At 38.6% G+C, this 14,388-nt stretch overlaps 1 protein-coding gene across 2 annotated transcripts in view; it reads left to right on the plus strand.

The window, feature by feature from the left end:
- The window catches only part of ZBTB49 (zinc finger and BTB domain containing 49), an 18,268-nt gene extending 15,185 nt beyond the window's left edge, over positions 1 to 3,083 (plus strand). For both annotated transcript variants that reach the window (XM_069793629.1, XM_069793639.1), the window contains exon 8: positions 1,725 to 3,083. In XM_069793629.1, coding sequence (XP_069649730.1) covers positions 1,725 to 2,395 — 671 coding nt within the window. In that variant the 3' untranslated portion in view covers positions 2,396 to 3,083. The remainder of the gene's footprint in view (positions 1 to 1,724) is intronic.
- The last annotated feature ends 11,305 nt before the right edge of the window (positions 3,084 to 14,388 follow it).

Genomic DNA, 14,388 nt, shown 5'->3' on the forward strand with positions numbered 1-14,388 from the left:
CTTCTTCAAAAATTGATTTCTTTTCAGTATAGTCCTTTCTGATGGAAAGCTATGTTTGGCATCATTGGCTATCGATGGAGTCTTTTTTTTCTTCTTTTTTTTTTTCCCAGTTGAATACTGTACAGATTTAACTGCATTCAACCATGGACTTTGATAATAGCAACCTTTTGCTACTTTGCTGCAACCTCTGGAATAAAATCAAGACTTGATCAATGCTTCATACCAGAGAACACTCATTTTCAAAATCTGCTAGATAGGTCATACTTCCAGGTAGTCTGAAAATGGCTGTTTGATCAATGATTCATCCTTTTATAACATAGTTCTCAGAAATTGCATTGTCTATCCTTATCTCATATGTTACTTAGCATCCTGTATGCTACTTACTTTTCTGCCCTTAAGTGCTATTTTGGTATAATTTCATTCGTGTTCTGAGGAATTAGCCTTGGAGGCGGGTAGCTCCATATGATAATGTCCAACTGCAGTATGTTTTATTTGTAATATCTTGAGGCACAAGAAAAGCTAATATTATCAGGAGGTCTTGCATCAGAAGGAAGAAATATAGACATGCAGGATATGAAAGTATAAACAAACAGTTGTGTTGATGTCATTAAAATAGGCATATTTTCATCTTGTCTTGTAGTGGTCTTTTGATTATTTTTCATTTTAGCCAGGTCATATTGTACTACGAATGCAAAAATTGTGCAAAGAGGATCTGATCGAGCATTAAGAAATCATTCACATTCTGCAAAAAATCCACAGGTTTTATCCCAGTAATTTGTAATCTTAAGGTTACTGTTTAATGGCTTTTCTGAAGAGAAATCTGGGCAGTAGAATAAAAAGTATGATGCCAAAAATTGAGACTACAGTTTTACTGGGCTTTCAGATAATATAGGTCATTTTAGTTGGTATCTGTCCACACAAAATAAAATAAACTTTAACCTAGGTAAAATGAGATAAAATCACAAATAGGTATCAGCTTATTTCTACCATCTTAAAGGGTATGAGGGGTCTGAATCATGTAGCAGTTCTGCAAGTTAATGCTTTCTTGTTCTGCTTGTTCTTCTACACTTTGCCTTGGTTCAGCCTCAGACACTTTTTTCTTTGCACTGTGGTAAGTGAGCTTACTTGAGCCTGTGGTTCTGAAAATAGGCAAACAGTTGACTATTTTATTGTATTCTTATATTTACAGCGATAAAAAATTACAGTTTTGACGCCTTCTCTGGCTGGAATATAAAAAATTGGCTGCTCAAAGTTAGCAAAAAAGCTAACTTTGTCAGCACTTTAAGAGTAGTTCCTTGGTAATGAACAAACCATTACTTTCTATGATGCAGTTCTCACTGGAAGAATATATTTTTCCAGACAGACGAATGTTTTTCCAGACAGACGAATTAAATTGATTATTGTAAAATTTTTTTCCTCCTTGAAGATTGATAACAAACTGAGAGCACTCACAACTTTCAAATACTAATGGACATTCCCATCTCTGGAGACAAAAACTAAAGCACTGGGAAACACAAATTAGAAACTCAGATCACGAAGGAGAAACAAGTCATTGAATTGTAAAAATAGATGGACCTTGTTTGAACCAGTTCTAGATAAACGAAAGTACCACGATTGGGACATGCCATACCTTATCACTTATCACTTGATATTTTCTCTAATTAAAAGATGTTTATGCACTTGTGTTAAGAACAAAATCTTAATCTATCACTTCTGTCTTGTAGGGAAATGTTTTGCAGGCTCTGGTGACCTGCGTAGACATGTGAGGACTCATACGGGAGAAAAACCCTATACCTGTGAAACTTGTAACAAATGCTTTACTCGCTCTGCTGTTCTACGGCGGCACAAGAAAATGCATTGTAAAGCCACTGATGAAAGTCCAAACACACTAGATGAATTTACTCAAGGGATTGAAACTTCTGACCTTGACAAATCTCAGAGTTCTGACTCTTTTGGCCAAGAAATATCTGTTACATTGTTACCAGTGTCTGTTAAATTTCCCATTCGTTCAACTGCAAATTCAACTGAATTTGATAGTTCTGCGGATTCTTACTGTAAGTTGCGATCAATGATTCAACACCATGACTCAGCAAACCAACAGAAACTGAATGTGGACTCTGCTAAACTCCCAAAAGCTCAGACACAGCAAACTCCTCCTCCACCACCATATGCTTATGGAGATGTAGATGTATCTTCTGCAGAAGAACCCTTACAGTCTGATAATATTCCCATGATTCGTCCTTCTATGGTTAGCTTGGACAGTCATTGTAATGATCCACTCAGCAGTCGAACATCTGCTGCATACAAGAATAACGAAGGACCGTTCTTCTCCAGCATGACCCTCTGGGGTTTAGCTATGAAGACCTTGCAGAATGAAAGTGAATTGGAACAATGAGGGCTCAGGTGACTGTATCAAAACTTCTTAGAGCCATTTCATGCTAAAGTGATTGCGATTGCACTGCAGCCTAGAGAGCTCAGAGCTAGTTTTTAAGCCAACTAGCTTGGATACTGGTAGAAATCAAGATACGCATGCCCAGAACCCAGTGTAGGCTGCCTTTACACTGCTTCTCAGCAAAGTTTAAATCTAGTTTCGGGGACGTTTGGTGTTCTGTGACTGCACTGTGTAGCTCATGTGTTGCCAGGATTTACTAAAATTTGCCATTTGCTAAATTTACCATTAAACTTGGTATTTTTTTACCTGATGATGGAGAAGAGGATGGCCCAATGCCTGATTTCATGATATGGGTGAAATTCCAAGTATGGGTCTTCAGAGTTTTGTAAGGGTGTACATAGGAAAAGAGGAAAATACTTAACAAATCCCTAGTGAACCTGAGTTTCAGTAGTGGCTTTCTTACCAGTAGGATCATTGGTTTACATTACTTGAGTATTGTGATATTAAATTTAAATGTTAAATACTGGACAATATTTGTGATAGTGCAAAGTAACTGTATATCTAGAAACTTTATTTTTTTACAATAAAAGCTTTTTTTAGTATTTTATAAACTATTTTGCACAGCAGGTTATTTGTACAGTGAAGACCAGGATCAGGAAATGCGAATAAAGGGAAGTTGTTTTACATTGTATCTTAATTGCTCAATGTGTTTCATCTTTTTATGAAAGATTTTCAATAATATAATTCCATCTATTCCAGGTATCTTTACCATGCTGATGGGGATACCAGCGCACGAAGAGCTGCACTATAAAATAAGTGCAATCAATATACCAGTAAATTGTTTTGCATTTCAGTGAATTAGTGTAAAACATTGGCTAATTAATGGAATGGATAGGCTGTTACAGGATAGAAACTTTGCTTAGGGGCCTTTTTCTGCTTTGGTGCTTTGAATGGTTGCATTAATTTTCAGTATAGATCTGTTGCTGCATTTCAAACTGCTTGCTACAGTCACGTGAGTTTTACTGGCCTAACTTTTTCCAACCCATCAAAAAGTTTTAGCAGTGTGTTGTCAAGCCTTATGCTAAAACATTCCTTAGATACTGTAGTTTCTGAAATGAAAATATCCTTGTACTAACCTTTTTTCTGAAGTTCATTTACAGGCTGGAAAGTCTGTTTGGCGTACATACTTCTTAATTCCTCTAAGGAGTCTAAATGTTTGTAGGCTGGGAAGTAGATTTCAGTGTTTTGCAACAGCTAACAAGATCTGGTATCACTGCTATTTTAGTAACACTGCAGTTAACTCTGCTGCAAAAGTCATGTTTGTGTAAAACTAATAGCTGGAACTGTCTAGTAATTAATATGTAATGTCACATTTTCCTGATATTAGAAAATACATTGTCACTTGTATCCCACTAAAGCACAAAGATTCAGATCTATGATGATTGGTTCTTGGTAGAACAAGAATTAGTTTTGCTAGAACAGGAATGTAGACCACGGGTGACTTATGGTCTACTTCTTGCATTCTGTGGAAGTTCAGAGCCTGGAAAAGACAGTATTTTTTTCATATTTTTTAAGTGCTCACCACTTTTTTTCCCCCCCAGGAATTCAGAACTAGCTGTTCAGTTTCTTACTAACACCATGCATTACCGTTTTTGGCTTCCCTTCCTTTACTTGGCCCTGTACCTTGCTGTTTTTAACTGCTTTCAACCTGAGTTGAAATGAGAAAGGTAATATTGCTGGCCAGCCCATAGCACTCCTTAAAACAAAAGGGGCAGAATATTATACTGTACATGTAAGTCTTGAAAGACACAAATTTCTCTCAATTGTCATTTAATGTTATGAAAAAAATTTTTTCACTACATAAACAGACTGGTTCAAAAAAATAAATCCAGATGCACCGGACAGCAAATTGGGAATTTTTTTCACCTTTCTTTTCTTGTAGTGCATGCATACTAGGAAACTCTAAAACATCTATATTTTTCTAGCCAGTGAAGTCAAAACAAAGAAGCTTTTGCAGTGCCTAATTTTAAAAAGAGCATGTAGGCTAGCAGAACGTGGTCCCACATAAGACTAAGCCAGGAACACTTTGTATATTTGAACCCTTAGCTCTTTTCTTATTCATTTTCTTTTACATTATTTGCTGGTGAACACTGCAGATCTTTGTGGAAATAGTCCACATGCTATTCAACAATCCATGTATTATGGTTGCATCCCTGACCATGTGTGCTCACGCTCGCTTTCACTCTGCTTTCCTTGCACTAGTGCCTAAGGCAAAATGTGGGTATCTGCCAGTCACTAGCTCTGTAGCTTTCCCCTTGTCAGAAACTATTTTTAGATTTATGTATCCCAAGAGAAAATAGAAATGTGATTCTGGTCCGATGAGGATTCTGTTGCTTGGAAAGGACAAATCTGCAGTTTGTGAACCTCCTAACTTTTTAGTTGCCTCTGGTTCTGTAATGGTTTTGCTTTCTCTGTTGTAGTTTGCTGGACTCATTACAGGATAGGTATAAAACAGATCATGTTGCAACCTTTGTGCTCTTCTACCAGAGTATTGGAGGTCTGTATGCTTTGTTTTGGAGGAATGTGTTATTGCTGAAGACTGTCTTAGAGTGAAAATGGCATCAGAGGTGCTTATAAGCACACGGATTAGATTGCTAGGTATCAAGTGCTTTGTGCCGAGAGGACAGCCATGTTGCACTAAGGGTAATTTGTCTTGCTTGGCAGCATTTCTTTCTGTGAGAGTGTCTCACACCAAAAACATGAAGGTTCTCAAACCTGCTACCAGATTGGGAATACTGTTTGCAGTTTGGGGAGTTTGATAAAACACCATGTTGTAATGTGGCACCTTTGAAAAGGAAATAGAGAAAACACTGGTGGGAGAAAGCAGTCCATCTGAGTTTGTGCAGCTAGAACCAGAGAAAGCAGGAGATGCAGCACTGGGCAGGGGCACTAAGAACTGTTACTTCTAGCTGGCTTGAAGGAAAAACTGAGCAAGAGAGAAAATTCAGAAGATGAGTATATGAATGGAGTCAGATGGAAGAGAATGAATTTTTGTGTATGGAGTACCAATTTTGGACTAAGAAGCCCCATGCCTGCAGCCACTTTGCAGTGAGAATATCACTGCCTGACTGCAAGAAGATGTATTTGGCTTTTTTGTTTCCAAAATCAAATATGGTATGCCATGTTAATTTAGTATTGTCTGAGCTTTTCTCAGTGAGACCTCTGTAGAAAATTACCTTGAAAAAGGATTTTTTTTCTGTATCCTAAGAATTTCCTATGCCAACCTGTAGGTCCATAATGAAGAGGATGTCTGAGTGGGAATACTAAATACAGTCTTACAGGCTAATGCTGCCATAAAGCTGGCACAGTTGAAAAACAACAGCTACCCTGTGACTTTGACGAACAGGTGGAAACCGTGACATAATTGTTGAGCCAATAGTATTTCACAAGCAGCAGACGCCCAGCCATAGCTATTGCTCATAAATATCCATAGCCAGCGTGCTGAGGGGTATGAATAAGCATCAGTCAATTGGCTACTGCTGAAGTGCCATTATAATTGATGTAAATGGCTATTTTTAAATGCTATTTAAAAAAAAAAAAGTTAACAAACCTGGCATAGTAAAATCGAAGGACTGCTAATTGTTATTTATTAGAATAACTATCCTGCAGTTCAGAGCTGCTGTTCAGTTCATCTTGCAAACGTGAATCACTTTTGTTTCCAGAAGATGCAATAACTGCTCAGGGCTTAGTTTGGGTTTGTTCAGTGCAGAGATATCTCTGTCGTTTGATTCCTGCACAATATAAAAAAATTAAATGATAGTAGCATTTAAACTTTTGAAGGCATTACTGTGGTTTTTGGATTATTTAAGTGCATTAAACCTATACAAAATTTAACCTGCCATTTTTATGTGGGTATGTTTTCTGTGTGTACATAGGAAAATGATATGTAATTAAGTCTAAGTTTAAATAACTCCCCCTCCAAAAAAAAAAAAAAAATCCTCTGCTTATCTTGAGACTTAGGATCTAGTTTAGTTAGAACTGAAAATAAAAAGTTGTATAAGGATGGAGAACTTCACTAGGAAGGACTTACCACTTGTTTATTACCTGTTGCCATTGAGCAGGTATAGTGGTTTTGGGATCTGAGACTTCATTTGCATTCTCTCATGCTCTTTTTAAACGTGGCCTACTAGATGTTTTGCAGTTCCTTGAATTCAGAGATTCGGTGTTAGAACAGAGCACTTGTTCTTTGTTTCCATGGCTTCTTCAGCAAGTCCAAATAGGCTTAAACTCCTGTTGATAATTTTATAGGGAAGTAATTGCTACACATGAAGTCTTCCCAAAACATCTAAGTGGCATATACAAGAGCAAGCCAAATTTAAGACAAAATCAGTGTGAAGCAAGTGGAACTGGCCCCACAGGCCATTTGCTTCTGGAATCCACTTTTTTTCTTTCCTTTCATTGTCTTCCCCACTGTGGGTAGCTCCATTCATACATGGACAGCTGCATTCAATTCTTGCTGCTCACTTCATGCCACTTACCCACCCCTCATAATCCAGACCAGAGGTTAACATATTCAAGCTCAGGGAGGAAAAATGTAGAGGCATATAGGTAAACAGAGTCCCACATAGTTGTAAAACTCTATAAAAATCTTCAGTCTCCATGTTTTGGGTGTGTGCTGGCATTTTGGATATTTAGCTTTCTTGCTAAAGGACTTGTTTCAGAAGTGATGCGTAGAACAAACATGACAAGAAATGTTGATGGTCCTGCTTCTACAGAAGACTTAATAGAAAGCAAGCAAACATGAGCTTTACAGGCAGATTTCAAGGAGGAAAATGTGATAGCTTGGGAAATGTGTTCTAATGACAACTGAAGGGCCTTAGATGGAGCTATTTGGTAATTCAGTATGCTAATGACTTCAAAGTGACCTGTGCTCCACTGTGCTGCAAATAGATTTCTTTGTATTGGTACACACAGGCTTGTGCTTTCTGTTCCATAGCCTTATTCATTAATCCTTACTGACGTCTGTTACTGAATTTGCCTTCTCTAAACAGTTGGTTTCCATCTCTGTTATTAAATCTCCATCCTAGCAAATAGATAAAAATTACTTTTAAAACACAGCCCTGTGAAGACACAAGACTTGAGACATTCTTTTTTCTAAAGACAGTACCCCTACTGTTTAAATATACTTTTTTTTTTTTTTTTGTAGTTGATATTCACATGTGTGTTCAGATCTGACAACAGTTTTGTTCTCTTGGTGAGGGAATTTTTCCTGGAAGGTTACAAAAGCCCATTAATACAACCACACAATGCAGTGCTGAGGAGCGTGCATGCATGAACTACAAGTCTGCCAGCTTTTTGTGAAGCTCTGCAGGGGACAGTATACTGAAATAAAGCCTTTCAGGCCCTTTTCATGTAGTTCTGACCTTCCACTCTATATTAAACAGATGACTGGAACCAGAAAGATAGGTCATTGTGATTGCAGTTAATATTTGTAAGGACCAAAGCAGCTCTCAGCCTTTGAGGTAGAAGGGAATCATCTTAAGTGTGAAAATGTATCATCACAAGAATGGAGAGGATCAAAGGAAGGCCAGCTGGTGCTCGGACATCTTTTCATAACCTTTATTACAATGCTAGAATACACTAACCTCAATGGGAAGTCCATTCAGTTCGTGTATTTCAAATAGATAATCTGTATTCTGGTGAAACAAAGAAAGCTAAAAAAGCCCCTTCTAAAAAGGGGGTGGTCGACACAAATTTGCCTATGATTTAATCATATTGGTTTTCTAAAATCAGCTTAGCTTTTTCAATGCAAATATATGAACGTATGACATGCTTATTTTAGAAGTGGCTGAAAATTTGTAAATTTAGGTACAGAGAGTTCTAGCTGATTTTACTGTGTTTTACTTCCACTTCAGAATAAAGGCCCTCTGCATTCTCACTTGCCATGCACAAAAAGTAAGTGACAGTATTTCAGGGAAAAACTATACAGAACAACCATAAGCATTAAATCATCCACAAGGTATATGTATGTGGAGTCATGAAGAGGCCAAGATTAAGGCTGACTAGTTTTGACAAACACCAAAAATTAAGCTTGGGCTTCCAGGGAATATCATACCACTGTAAGTGTATATGAAATTAGCAATATCAAAGCAGAAACTCAATGAAGATTGCTGTTCAGAGGTAGGCTGTTACAGTAAAGTCCTGTGTCCACAGGCTGAGGGCTGTGCTAGCAGATCCATGCTAAATTGATAGGGAAAAGCAGTGGGACTGTAGGTACAGACCAGAGGTGAGCACTTCTGCCATGGTATTTTTTAGATGGGGAATACTGGAGATCACTAGAACATCAAAGTTCAAACTCAAGTGTTAAATGGTTTAGTCATTACTTTCAGATTTGGATTTCAATCAATCACTTTCTGAATTTGTTCCATGGATCCAGAAAGGGGAAAATATCCCTTCTACTTGTTGAGCAGGGACTTACTTCCAACCAACTTTTATTAAACATTTTGTCTAAAGATTGACACCTATATAAGAATTGCATTATTTATGAAGTTAGGCCTTGACAGGAAATTCAGCAGTCAGTCTCTTATTGCAAAACACCAAACGGACAAAAGAATATTGCCTTTTCCTACCCAGAAAGCGATGGCAGGCAGTCATCACATCATCTGAGCAACGACTGCAGCCTGTGAAACAGGCCTGAGGGGTGCTGAAGTTCTGACAGCTTCAGGAGATGCAACAACTTTGTTTCAATTCAAAAGTCATTAAAATCATTCCTAAATTCTAAAGCTCAGGAAAAAAAAGGTATTTAGTTTCTTTTTCTCCAAGTAATTTGAGTGTCAAATCTCTCTCCCTCTCTCACACACACTCTCTCCCTCTCTCTCCTGTCAGTGATGTCTCTCTCAGCAGCTGTCTAGTCATGAATCACTCCTGTCATCTGAAGCATATTTTTAACACTTCTGGACGTGCTCTAAAAGCAAATGCTGTTAAGCAAACAATTTGCACTGTTTTTCCATACATTCTCTTCACTTCCCAAAACCTTTCATAATCATGATTTTAAAAGCTGGGTCACAGGGGAATCAGGTACTGGAAAATACAACCTTTTGTATTGGTGACAGTATCAAAAAGTTACATCAAGTTCTCATGTAATGCAGATCTTCTGTCTGACTTGCAGAAGACTTGAAGTTGCCTGAAGCTTGAAAATTTCACTTCATTAAGATTCATATGAACGTTGCCTTTGGATTCACTCATTGTAGTCTGCACCCTCTCAAGCTCAAGCTTCTGAGTTTAGGAATTGAGCATACAAAAAGAAAATCACTCTCAAAGCTTAATTCAGGTGCTGTTACAGTAAAGTAGATTAGATTACGCTATGTTTGCTTCAGAGCAGTTATTTTATAGCCTGAAATGGAGAACATAATCATGGAGCCTGATAAATTATTTGTCTTGTAATCATGAGTTTCAGAGCTACCAGGAAAAGGACATTGACCAAAAAGGTTTTGATCTTAAAAGCTTTTCTGCTTTTCTCATCTCTCCTTTGGCAGAAGGATGCCCGCTGGGGCCTTAGGGCACCGAGGATCTTCGCTACGTGCCTGGAAGGCCTTTGGAATCGTCCAGTAACAAGTCAAGTAGGAAGAAAAGTGTATTTTTTTCTTCTGCCACTGGCTAGTAAGTGACTCTTCTGGTAATTCTAATATTTGTCAGGAGTACAAGTTTTTGAGCTCCGGATCTAAATGATTACATTAACACATGGGGAAAACAGGAATCTTGATTGTACCCAGCTGGAAAACTCTTTCCAAATAAAATGTGGCTTTTAAATAGCTAGGACCAAGTTAGTTTTGAATTTTCCAAAGCCTAGAAGTGAAAACGCTAAAGGATGCTTTTGACCGAAGTCCTAATGCAAATGTTATACAAACAGTATTTATGAGCTAAGTACTTCCACTTTGTGTTTGCATCTGGAACTTCTGCTTTTCTTTCTTGTTGCTTTGATGTCACATCCCTTTGTATTTTTTAAGTGCTTAGAAGAAACTCAGTGTGACAAAATACTAAATAATAATCGAAGTCTAAGACATAAAATGGTACCGTGTAATGTATTTCTGATAAGGAGTGCTCTCATACGTGGACTGCAATATGGATGAGCATCTTGAGCGGTCTGACTGTCCTGCATATATCGTTTGTCTTCGTTAGTAACCTGGCTGTAGTGGAATCATCAAAGAGTTGTCACTTCTGAAAGATTTGTTTTAAACAAGGAACCTTTGTCAACCACCACTAATATAGTCACTATTCAGCAGCTTAATTATAAGATCTGTGCTATTTGCTGTTCTCAAAAGTTCTTCCCTCTGAAGGCGTGATTAGGTAAAACCTGCCATGAAAAGGGGTTAGCCCTTGGTATTGCAAGAGAATCCTGACATATCGTAAGTGCCTAGGAATCAGAAGACAAAAAGCATTTCAAAATATTTGTAGCCATTATTTGGAAGTCCCATTCATGATGCTTTCGGATATACCCACGTGATTTCGGAATGCGGGGTTCGTATCAAGTAATAGGTTCCTTCACCTCTCCCTTATTGCTCCGTGACTTTAGGTTAAGCGACTTATTTTCTCCTGTAAATCCACTGGGCCAAATGCCTCTCCGAAGCGTCGCCAATCACTAGCAGGTGGGATGCGGAGCAACCCCGCGGTGTGAGCCCGTTCGCCCACCGGGTGGCAGTGAAAGCCCGAGTTACGAGGGGGACGCTCCCCGGCGGAGCAGTTCCTTCTGACCCACGGCCCAGGTAGTCGGGCTGTGGCTTTAGCGGTACTGAGAAACCTCATTCCTTGATGTTAGGAAGCGATAATGTCTTCACCGGTTTGCTATCTACACCTTTAACAAACTGTAAGGAAATAATTCCGTACCCTTAGGCACACCTTCCCAACAGAGGTGGAGATAGCGTTGCCAACAACAGCCGGAATATCTCTGTGCTTCATTCAGTCTTGTGGATACTGTGATTCGTGATACAACCAGCATTAGTTTTATAATGTGCTTTATCACCGTGTGTTCGGTCAGCATGTGCTCCTACCTTCTGCCTTAATACTTCACAACGGTTCTCTTGCTGCAGGTTGTTACGCGAGGTGAGCCCGCTCCCCAGCACTCACGCAGTGGTCCCTCGGGAAATGCTCTGACCCCACGGCAGAGCTCTGCGGGCTCTGGGGACCCCTTATCATTTCCTGATACTACTTGCGAAAGAAACCCTTAATTACTTCTTTAACTTAACCTGAAAGGATGCTCAGCACACTAAGTAGTTTTAACACTACTCCGTTTTGAACTTACTGGTAACCACCTTTTGCCATCCTTCGATTGTAAGATGCTCTGCCAACTCACCTGCTAACTTAGGAAGTCATTCCCCACTAGTTCTCCCTGCAGAACAAATGTCTTGGCTTCTGCTTCTGGCAAGGATCTGAAAGTATTGCCCAGCTGCATGTATTCAAACTCAAAGGGCAGGGATCAGAGAAACCAGTCAAAGCATAAACAGCGAAAAGTTGTTTGTGTTCAGAATAATTAAAGTATGAGTGTTTGGATGTTGCAAGATTGAAATTGCTTAGCTGTACCCTTGCCAGAATAGGTCAAAAATCAACAAAAAAGAATCTGAAAGTGGTTCCTTTCAGAGTAAGCAAATATTCTCTTAAAAAAAATGTACAAAACCTAAAATCTAGTAGTAAAGTGATAAGTAGGGATTTTGGTCCTTACATGTAATTTCCAAGGATGTCTTGATAGGGAGTTGCGATGTTTGGCTTTGTGATTTTGGCTGTACAGGTTAGTAATAGACGCAGATCAAATACTACTGTTGGTTTTAAACCTGCTTAGAGGTCTGGCAGCAGTAAAGGTATCTATAAAGTGTTACGAGTCCAATGCTATGACTTTGTCAGTACTTCAGCTTTACAACCCAACTACATTTCATTGCTTTACCATTTGTTGTGAGGGCTGTTATCACTGTAACTGGTATTGCCGTGTTGTTACTACCTGTGTGATTGCCAGAAAAACAACAGATTGCTGTCGTGGTTTAATGCCAGCCAGCAACTAAGCACCACAGCTGTTCGCTCACTCCCCCCTTGGCAGGATGGGGGAGAGAATCGGAAGGGTAAAAGTGAGAAAACTTGTGGGTTGAGATAACAGCCATTTAATAACTGATATAAAATTTAATAATAATAAATCATAATGAAAAAGAAAATAAGAAAAAGAAAAAAAGAGAGAAGTAAAACCCAAGAATGACGAGTGATGCAAATGAAAAACAATTGCTCCCCACCAACCAACCGATGTCCAGCCAGTCCCCGAGCAGCGGTCCCTGGCCAACTTTCCCCCACTTTTATCTGCTGACCATGATGTCCTATGGTCTGGAATATCGCTTTGGTCAGTTGGGGTCAGCTGTCCCTGCTGTGTCCCCTCCCAACTCCTTGTGCCCCCCCAGCCTACTTGCTGGCAGGATGGTGTGAAAAGCAGAAAAGGCCTTGACTCTGTGTGAGCACTGCTCCGCAATAATGAAAACATCCCTGAATTATCAACGCTGTTTCCAGCACAAATCCAAAACATAGTCCCGTGCAAGCTACCACGAAGAAAATTAACTCTATCCCAGCCAAAATCAGCACAATTGCCTAAACTGGAACAGGATGCGCACCTCACTCTTGCTTCAACAGGGATTTTACTGCTATAGCATTTTCAACTCTGTTCAGTAGTACTTTTCCAAGTGAATCTTAACTAAATGTAAATGTGTTTATTTACGTGTTAGTTACTCTTTGAAAGCATATTGCTTTCCGTGTTTCTTGAGTCCACAGCAGCTGATAATCACAAGTACTATGGTTGTTTATCATAAGTATTTTAAGTACTCAGTTCTACCAGAACTGTCAACTGCTTTACTAATAGGCAATTAGTAAATTGTAATATTGTAATAGATATCCATCAATTTGTAATAGATATCCATTAAAATACTGTTCCACAAAAACATTCTAAAACAACTATTGTTTTACAACAATTATTTTGTAGAAAAAAATTACTTTCCAAATATTTTTAATATTTTGGTACTAGTAGTGTCTTGGTAACTGGGTTTTCTTTAAGGAATCTAAATGAGTTACGTACATTGGACAAGGATGCTAAAGATATTCAGTCTCCTTGTTAGATTTGTAAAAGCACTCATGAGTCTCAAAAAGACACCCTCCTGTACCTACCTATATACAGGTACCCACAGACATATGTAAAAATGTCTTCAAACTTGGCCTTCAGTTTCCAGCAAGGCTGGACATTGGTGTTCTTTAGAGTTTGTGTATACAATGTACATTGGGTTGGTTGGACTACTGAAGGAGCACATGAACCATATTTGCTATCCATTCGTAGTCAGTATCATTATTTATGCTTGACATATGTGTAATTTTTCCCAAATGAGAGAAAGAATAAGCTTGATCAGGATGAGAAGACTTTATACAACTGGAACTGCCGTTGCACTATGGTGTTCTGTGGGCATGATGATAATTGTTTTTTTAAAAAAAAAACATCTCCCAAACTGACATAGTTGTAGCCTGAGCAAAAATCATCCTTTGAACAGGCTTAAACTTTCTCTGAAATTCCACGAGTTAATACACTGATCCTCTAGAAAAATGTCTTGAGTAAAAAAGTAATTAAAAGCCTCTGTGAATTAAGATCACAACTTTTCCCCAAAAGCAAATATTAGAGACTTAGACTTACTGAAGCTCAATACGATGTAGTTTAAGAAAAAATGTCTATACGGATTAAAAGCTATTCCCCTGAAGTGGGGAGAAGGCCACCAGTCCCTGCTGCTGCTGCTTCTAGAATGTTTTATAATATCCAGTAGGACTAGATCAGCAGAACAGATAGGAAAGCTCTTGAATGGCTGATGTCCTCCTTTAGTAGAAGTGATGGATACTTCCTTGTCTTTGCTGAATATTTCCTTATGCAGCACTCCTTTTTGACTTTCTAGTAGTTGACACCTGTGTACGATAATTGGAGACGGATGAAATCA

This window comes from Haliaeetus albicilla, chromosome 1, assembly GCF_947461875.1.
Source record: "Haliaeetus albicilla chromosome 1, bHalAlb1.1, whole genome shotgun sequence".
NCBI lineage: Eukaryota > Metazoa > Chordata > Aves > Accipitriformes > Accipitridae > Haliaeetus > Haliaeetus albicilla.